This window comes from Poecilia formosa, unplaced genomic scaffold (assembly GCF_000485575.1).
Source record: "Poecilia formosa unplaced genomic scaffold, Poecilia_formosa-5.1.2 Scaffold391, whole genome shotgun sequence".
In the NCBI taxonomy this organism is placed as follows: domain Eukaryota; kingdom Metazoa; phylum Chordata; class Actinopteri; order Cyprinodontiformes; family Poeciliidae; genus Poecilia; species Poecilia formosa.
In genome coordinates, this window is record NW_006800330.1 from 74,638 (window position 1) to 83,887 (window position 9,250).

Below are 9,250 nucleotides of genomic sequence, written 5' to 3' on the forward strand. Positions count from 1 at the left end.
TATCCACAAAAGATCTCGGTATATTCCCCATGTCAACTGCAGCATCGTTGTAATCCTTGGGGTTGCGTTTGGGGCCGCGGTCGAATCAGAATCCCGGGTTGTGGGTAAACGGATCTTGTTCCTTTCTTGTGCAGCGAGCAGTCGTCCCGGGGTGTCATCACGCAGCCCTCCGTTGATTCTGCATCTCCGTTTGCTCGACTCGAACGCCGCGGAACAAAGAACCTCGATCCTCCGTTTGCATATATTTTTATACTGTATATTCTGCATGTCCGGTACGTACTTTCCTTGACGTCAAGTGCCTTCAGTTAGCCTCGACCTTTCCTCCACTCAACTTTTAACCTTCCTTCTTCTTTAAAACTTAAAGATTAACAACTCAAAACACCTAGTGCAGATATAGTCTCAAAATCTCACTTCCTCTTTCCTCCGTGCTGACAGTTCTTTCACCCCTGCAGTCTATATTTGTGACACAGTATCAGACACTTTTTACTCTTTACTCTTCAACCCCATACAGTAGTTAAAGAAATGATTATATGTATTTTACTCTGGGTTTTATCCAATTACTAAAATTGTTTAGATTTTATAAAGTAGAATTAAAGCAAAGTTTGCAGGACACAATAACACACACAACCAGATTAATTTCATTACCGTCTGACTCTACTGTTGGGTCTTAATGTCACCTGTGTAATTAGTTTTAAAGATAACTTTATTCATTGTTATTATTAAACTAAAATCTCCAGCATGGGGAAGTGGGATGAGCTCGACTTTTCTCGACACTAGTTCTCTGTGAACTCACCTCTTCTTGATGCCGTTGGATGTTACCAACCGGTAGCCCGAGCTCCACTTACACCCTCGCAGTAATCAAACCTTCCTTGGACCTCCATGTTGGCTGTCTCCCTCCCATTGGAAATTAAAGAACTTACCTGTCTGCCCTCCAACGCCGTCTGTGCTCCACCGCAGTTCCTTTGTTGGCCTAGCAGCAAACCCCCCACCGAGATCTCCACCCTGGTAAACGCAGTACTCTCCTAGGCTCAGATCTCCACTAATCCAAGTAAGGCTTTGTTTGCGCACAATTCTAAAATCAAGCTTCCCTGAACTCACCTCCGTTTCTCCCCCTGCTCCAGTGAACCCAAACCTGTCGCCAAACTCCCTTGGACCTGCAGTTCTGGTCATTATTTATATTTTTTTCAACAAATCTCTTTTACTGATTTTTGTTTCTCCATCTGGTGTTCTTGCATGTGGGTCAGAAAGACTGAACCCATCATGACAAAAAGAAAGACACTGGCGCTGAAATGTCAGAAAAATCACAATCAAACTATACAGCCTGGTGATCTGCTGGCTTATATTACACTGGGGGGAAACCCGCAGAACCTCAAGGTTCTACATTGAGTGTGGCTTCAAAAATCAGAAAAGAATTGGCCACAGCTGCTCCTGTACATTTATTTTTAAATGTACAGAAAATATTTGATAATTAAAAAAAAAATTTTTTACAAAAGCATGTATTTTACTTCTGGGTGCACAATTTGTGCTGACCTTTTGGTTGATAGTCATTTGGTGTCAAAAAAAAAAAATCCATATTTACCCATCAATTTTAAAAATTGTATATGGTATAATTACATATTCAGTTGCATTTAATTTTCATTCATTTTAATATTCAACAAGCTGAACCGAGAATCCACTGTGTCATCACACATCAAGAAGGTTAATATCTTTTTCTGTGCGGTAACAAGTTTTGACATTAGGAAATATTTGAGAACAAATTTATAATTAAATCAAAGACTAATTATAAATTTAGAGACTGTAAAAGCAGCTTTAATGAACTGTGTGTCTCACCTAGACCAAAGGAATCTGAGGACAAACCCAGCTGGTTGGACAGAGACTGATCTTTGTGGTGAAGATGTAGGATCGTCAATCTGCTGGCTTTTTTTCCTTTCTTTATCACAGAATCTATGGTGTTGCGGGCCTTGTCTGCTCTGGTTTGGTTCTTCTGAAGTATATTCTCTTTCTCCAAAAGAGTAAAGACAGAGTCTGATAGAAGGCCATCGAGGAGCTGATTTAGGATTTCTTCAGAAATTCTTTCCACAAACTTGCTACGAACATCGAAAAGTTTTTCCTCTGCAGGCAGAAATTAGAGACAGGATTCATTTAACTAGAAATGTCAGAGAAAATTGTGATGAGGATCAAATGATGTTGCTCTGTCAGCTCACTTTGCTGTCATCTTTGAAAGCACAATCAACATTGGCTCACTTCGACAAACAGCTACTATCACAAAATTTTATTTTACAGACAACACAGCAGAAACATTAATCAAATCTACTTCATAAAATCGTGTAAAAAACATCAGGTTTGATGATTCTTGGTCTAAAAAATGAAGAATGTTGTCAGATTTCAGTGTGTTCAGTGAGTTTTGACGCTTTGTAGTTTGATATTGTCCACAGAAAAAGTTTGTGCTGCTGTTGCACATTTTTACGCCAGGGAAAAAAATTGCGTATATTTATGCACATTTTCATGCGACATTCATTTTTATACATGCTGACTTGTGCGTAAAATATGGTGCCACACTTTTTTGTACGTACCTACACTTTACAAATAAGGCCTTTGGACTCACCTCCGTCTCTACACTTTAAAATTTCTTTCACCAAAAGTTGGAATAAAAGACACAGCAAGTTTTTCCATCTGGGACAATGAATTAGTAATAAATGATGCAATTACTGGATACATTGATTAGGCTTCTTTACTTTGGTTCCTTTTAGTTCTGTTTCCATTTGAGTTCAGTTTTTACCTTCAGGTTTTGCAGAAACTCATAATGTTTCCACCAGAGCTTCACTGAACAGGAAGCATGAAAACAATAAAGACACACTGAGGCTGAGCTTCATCGCATGGCAGTAGCACAGGCTGATTGGTCAGTTTATTCCTTTATGATAGTTAATTTCTGCTTCTGATCACTTACCAAAATTCACTTCCTGCTTCTGCGCCATCTTTTACCTGGAAAACATGAAGATTTATTATATTTCAGGTGTTATATAATAAAAGTATTTGCTATTTAGAAATGGAGAAAATATCCAATAAAAGATAAAAAGTGCTTATTTAAGCACACAAGCACAGACTCACCAGAAAAACATAATTAAAGCTATAAACTGACTGAATCTATAGTCAGTTTATATACTGACTGTAGAAAAAAATAAACACACACATGACATTTTTCTTCTCCATGAATAATGTTCGGCATTGACTGTCAGTCATTCTAGGCTCTGATTTCCTTCAGGTAGAAACGTAAACGTTTTCACCTCTTTAACTTCCTATTTACCATCTGACTGTAATGCGTTACTGCTACCACTAAGTGGCAGCATCAGCTGCAGAAAGGAAAGACTCCAGAAAGGAGTCTGGCCTCCTGCTCAGGCGTTTAGCTTTCAGGTGACCAGATTAATCCGTATTAATCTCCATAATCAGAGAAGCAGAAGCAGCTGGTTCTTTTTTTTTAAGGAACATTATGAAATGAGTCTGAAGCCTTTTTGCCTTTGTTCCACTATGATGGTGAAATAAATCTGATCAGGTTTTTAAAAAACACGAGTTAAAAACAGTTTTCTGCTTTTCTAGCTTAAAATGTATAACTTAAATTCCAAGAGGACAAAACAAAAGTCAACACATCTGCTACAGTTTTACTTAGAAACTAAAAAACCTCAATGCAGCCAGGAACCAAAACATTTGGCTCAAAGGTCAACATCCTGCCACCAACCCAGAGGAAAAACTGCAGTGATTGTTAAGAAACTCTCTGTTTATTTATATTACATGAACTAACCAACCCAGATAGATAACACTGATCATAAAATAGAAAAACACTTCAAATATCTCTAAATATTCACAAATAACCTCTAAATATAACAAATAAATTTATTTAATTAAAACAACAATAAATATCACTGAAATATCAGTCACTGAATGGATTCTGTACTTAATATATATATATTTTCTGCTGGGTGTGTTATTTTTTTTAAGGTTTAATGTTTTAACTCAGTTCAGGTCTAAATAACAACAGAGGATGTTTTTAAATACTCTCGGGGGCGCTTTGTTGTTATGTCACCATAATCACTTATTATTGACCAATAATTGATTGAAATGTGATCAGCTGTCTTCTGTCACCACAGACTGATTCCATCCGGATTTTCTACTGATAAAAGCCCAGAGAAATCCTCTTTGATCAATAAATTATTGACTTCGTATTGAAATATTTTCCATCCACCAACCAGAAACCCAGATATCTCAGCTGGGCCACTAACACTCAGAACCTACTGGTACCAGTTTGACTCCACTATAAAACTGGGAGCAAACTCAGCTTGTTGTCTGGGTTACAGATGAAAACTCAGAGAAAATCAGAGTTCCTGGTTGAAATCAGGTGCTTCAGCTCTGCGTCATAAACAGAACCAGAATCAGGCCCAGTTCTGTTTCTGGTTCTGTCAAACAGAAAGAGAGAAAACCCAGTCAGGACTGGAAACCAGTAGAAAGTGGAGTTAAAACTCACCTGATCAGAACTTTGCTTCTCCTTCTGTTCACACAAACCGAGTCAGAGCCAACTGGAGAACTGGACCTGATTCTCCAGAACCTGAACCAGACCCACTTGAGGCTCCGCCCCCTCTGACAGCAGAGGAATGTTCACCTGTTGAAATGACAGGAATCCTGTCTGACCATCGCTACCAGGAAATAAAAGTACAAAAACAACAAGTTCACATTTTAGTTTAAAGGTTCTTTGTTTGAAACATATTCAGAAATTTCTGGATCAATTTTTTTTATTAAATTAATGGAGATTTTAAGTTTATCAGATTTATACTTATTTATAAAGAACTTCATAAAACAACCAACACAGCACCAAAGAAAATATCCACTAGTGATATTTTCTTCTTGCTCTCATCTGATCAGCTTGTAGATATTAAATCTGATGGTCTCAGGATGGAACCTCGAGGTTCCCCACATTCTGTTCAATCTGCTGAGACATTTCCTACTGACACAAAGAAGTCCCAGTTCTTCAGGTCAGACTGGAACCAGTCCAGAACTGGACCAGAGAGTCTGACAAGTTTTCCAGTTGTTTCTATAAAATGTCATGATGCTGCACTGAGTCCATGTTACTCCACATGTAGACACGACCAGCTGATAAAATGTTCTTTATGAAGCAGAGATTTTACAAATTTATTTCATAGTGTTTAATGTCGATAGAAAGAAAACTTTTCATGCTGATTCTCACCTGAACTTCTTTCATTCCTGAACATAATGTTCTTTCAGCTTTGGCCTCTTTTAGCCTGGAGGATGTTTTTGTCTCAGGCGTTCAAACAAAAACGTTGATAACCTGATGAGACAGGTTTTAAGTCACAGTGGGCGTTTACTGTGAGATGTTTGTGAATTTCTGTCTCTGTTGTGCAGGCATGTTTTCTTGTTGCCTCAGATTGAGTCAAGGTTCATTACAGAGGCAGCCTCACATTAAACTCTAGAATATTTTGCTATATAGAGGAGTTGATGGTCGGTACAGTGACTTATAGCTGGAAAATAAGACCTAAACTAGTATTGTGTCCTGTCAAACATCTGGTAATAATATAATAATTTATATGTCACTATACATGAGTGGAATCTGGTTTAGTGCAGGGAGAATAGTAGATTGTTCAGGTTGACCCTCACAGTGTGTCTTTACCTCCGTGACAGAGGTTCCGCCGAACCCCTGAGACCAACTCATCAAACCTCTGGGGTTCGATCGAACCCAGGTTAACACCAACATGACAATATAGTGTTTTGAAATATTTGGTTTCAACTGTATGATGATCCCAATGTCACTGATTCCCTCAGTGCTTATAAGGTCTCAGATGGATAATTTTCTCTCTTCCAGATACACAGAGACTAAAGTTCTGAGTTCAACATGATGATCAGATTCAAATCGTCTTCTTTACAGGAACAAACATTACAAACAACAATGAGCTGAGGATCGTGATGGTGGGGAAGACTGGGACTGGAAAGAGCGCTTCTGGAAACACCATTCTGGGTCGAGGGTGCTTTCAGTCCAAATGCAGCCCCAAATCCATGACTGTGAACTGCTCCAAATGCTCCAGTAATGTGGATGGACAGCAGGTTACTGTCATTGACACTCCAGGTCTGTTTGACACCAGGTTTGAGGGAGATAAAACCATCAAAGATCTGAGTCAGTGCGTCTGTTATGCTGCTCCTGCTGCTCCTCCCCACATCTTCCTGGTGGTCGTTCCAATCGGCAGATTCACAGCAGAAGAATTACAATCAGTGCAAATGATTCAAAAGATCTTTGGAGAGGCAGCAGACAGATACAGCATGGTTCTGTTTACCCGTGGAGACGACCTTGATTCCACCATTGAAGATTATTTGTCCGACAGCCCAGAGCTGCAGGATCTGGTGTCCAGGTGTAACAACCAGTATCATGTCTTCAACAACAAGCTGAAAGATAAGAAACCTCAGGTCACTGAGCTGCTGGAGAAGATCAGAACCATTGTTGACAGGAATGGAGGAAGTCACTACACCAGTGAGATGTTCCAAGAGGCTGAGAGGGCGATCGGAGAGGAGAAACAACGAATCCTGAAGGAGAAAGAAGAAGAAATACGCAAAGAGAGAGAAGAACTGGACCGAAAAATAAAAGAAAAGTATGAGAAAGAGATGGAGAGAATGTATAAGCAAATCCAGGCTGACAGAGAGAGAGAGAGAAAGGAGAGAGAGAGAAGCAGTTTCAAGCCCTGAAGGAAAAGCAGAAGAGAGAAAGTCAACAAGCAAAATCCAGGCTGCAGTCTGAGTATGAATCTAAGGCCAGAGAAGAAGCTGAGCAAAATAATCCTCTCTATTATTTGGCAAAAGCTGGAGAACAAATTGTTAACGCTGCATGTAGCTTTGGTAAATTTGTTCCAAGCTGGTTTTAATAGTTAAATATTGAAAGTTGGAAACTTGCAGCTCTTAAAAACATGACGATGACTGCAGGAATCTGAAAACAACACATTTCAACCGCAAGTTCCTTAACAAAAACAAAGTACAAAACATGGAGAACAGAAAACGACAAACTAGATTCTGTTTCTTTCATTGCTAATAAATAAAGCAGATCTCCAGTCAGGGTAAAACTCCTTCATAACATCTTGACATCAAAACTCAGCCAGAACCTGGATGTTGGAAAGTTCATGTGAGGTTTTTTAAGAACACAGAGCTTATATTAGATCACTATAGACTCTGCACCTCCTGATAGGCATGAATAATTTGGAACTTAACTGTCTAATATGAAGCTGCCAGACTTTAACACTGTTGGAGATCTTAGACTGCAGGCTGATCTTCGCTTAAGGCTGCTTCACATGCAGTCAAAAAATTAGTTGTTTGAATCCATGTCAATTAGTGTTTGTATATTATTTCAAAGTATTTCATGTATCACTTGTTAAGCTTTTAGAAACTGTCTTTTGGAAAATGTATATTGTTGCTGGAAAGATGAGCATAAATAGAAAATGACAGTAAATGTACTAGATTCACAATGGTTTTTACTTCAATATTCCTGCACTTTTTGCAATAATTCTCACTTTTGATGATTGTTTGAACTGATTTCTGGTGTTTTTTAATGTTTCTGTTCTGTTGAGACATTTTGCGTCACCCTGTTCTTAATATAAAATCACAAATAAAACTTGATGAAAACAATAAATGCTGCTAAATTGATTGTTTTGTACATTACTTGCTTTACATATAGAAGTGACTGGGGAATGTTGTGGTATTGAACGGATAGTAAATTATTTCTGTTCTGTTATAAATCCACACTTAAACTAGAACTGACATAAAAATCAATTTTAAACAAAACAAAGTGTTTTGTCGTGACATTTCAGTGTTTTGTAAGGGTTCCAGCTAAAGTCAGTATAAATTGAGAAATACAAAGCTGTGAAAAATATTTTTACTCGCATATTTTCTTTTACATGTTTGAAGTCAAACTCGTTTTAATTTCACGCAGAGAGTTCCTGACTAAATACAAAAATATAATTTAAAATGAAAAATCTAGAGAAATAGAAACATGTTATGAATTAATTGTAACTTATCACAGTTTTTGAACTCTTAGCTTTGGCATAATTACAACAAGATCTATAAAATCATTAAGTATTCACTTAAGAGCACCTGTCTGCTAACATGAAGTAGACTAAAACAACAATTACAGAGATAATCCACAAATGGAGAAAACAAAGAGCGGAGAGGAAGATTCCCAGAAAAGGACACTTAAAATTACTCCATGAGCAAATTTACCTGATAATGGAGCTCATGAATATAAATCTGACATATTATTTCAATTACATTTTTACTGCTTTTGTTTGTAGACTATAATAAATAGAGTAACACAACTTTACATCAGCATTTCTGATTCATTTTCTGTGGCTCATTAAACTCACGTCAAGGAACAATAATTTCGGCACAAATTAACATATGTGGCACTGGAAGTTATCGGTGTTTTGCTTCATATAATGTGAAAAAACATTATTTTAGTGAAGTATTTCATCAGAGATCACAGCTTTTCCTGTTTTCAAACTGTCCACTAGAGAGCGGTGTAGCGCTGCCATAAAAGGAACGGAGCTGAGAAACAAAGAAAGTTTTCAACAACCAGCACAGCTTGGATCTGAGGAGCCTCTGTACAGTATAAAACCTGCTGAGTGATTTATGTGCAGAGATGGGAAATAATTAGTTGCAGTTACTTGTCTTTAGTACACGTTTTTCTTTTTTTCTTTTTTTAAGGATAAGTACTTATTGGGGTATGTTTTTGTGCTGTACTTTTTACTTTTACTAAGGTTAGGTAAGAAGCAGTGTCGTATAAAGTACTGAAATCTCAGTGTCAAGTAAAAGTATAGGTACCTCTCCAAAATATAACTTTGGTAAAAGTCCAAGTCACTGAAATGTTACTTGAGTTAAAGTCTTAAAGTATCTGAAACATCTTGTACTTAAGTATGGAAATTACTGTAATAATGGATGTACTCAAGTAAGGTAATGAAAAGTATAAGTTAAAGCAAAACAAGGCAAATGCAGTTTGACATTTTTTATATTTTGGTAAACTTGTCAAATACACTTAAAATAATGTACACAACAAAGTACAGGCAAAATTAAACCTGCTAATAGATACACCTGCAGGCAAGGGCATAGGAACGAGTCTGTCATTGGGGGGGACGCATATCGGAAACCTGACAGATCAGTAAATAGCTTGAGCATAATTGTCAAACAATTATGCCATCCAGGGCGGTGCAGGGAC

At 37.7% G+C, this 9,250-nt stretch overlaps 2 protein-coding genes across 2 annotated transcripts in view; one reads left to right on the top strand and one right to left on the bottom strand.

Annotated features, from left to right (window-relative positions):
* The window catches only part of LOC103154535 (protein NLRC3-like), a 14,380-nt gene extending 9,745 nt beyond the window's left edge, over window positions 1-4,635 (bottom strand). Inside the window, exons 1-3 of the mRNA XM_007575859.2 lie at window positions 4,517-4,635; window positions 2,948-2,982; window positions 1,831-2,112 (exon numbers count right to left, since the gene is read on the bottom strand). Coding sequence (XP_007575921.1) covers window positions 1,831-2,112; window positions 2,948-2,975 — 310 coding nt within the window. The 5' untranslated portion in view covers window positions 2,976-2,982; window positions 4,517-4,635. The remainder of the gene's footprint in view (window positions 1-1,830; window positions 2,113-2,947; window positions 2,983-4,516) is intronic.
* Window positions 4,636-5,967: 1,332 nt separating this feature from the next.
* LOC103154577 (GTPase IMAP family member 4-like) lies at window positions 5,968-6,738 on the top strand. Its single transcript, XM_016662817.1, has one exon. It carries the CDS (start codon window positions 5,968-5,970, stop codon window positions 6,736-6,738), a length of 771 nt encoding a protein of 256 aa, XP_016518303.1.
* The last annotated feature ends 2,512 nt before the right edge of the window (window positions 6,739-9,250 follow it).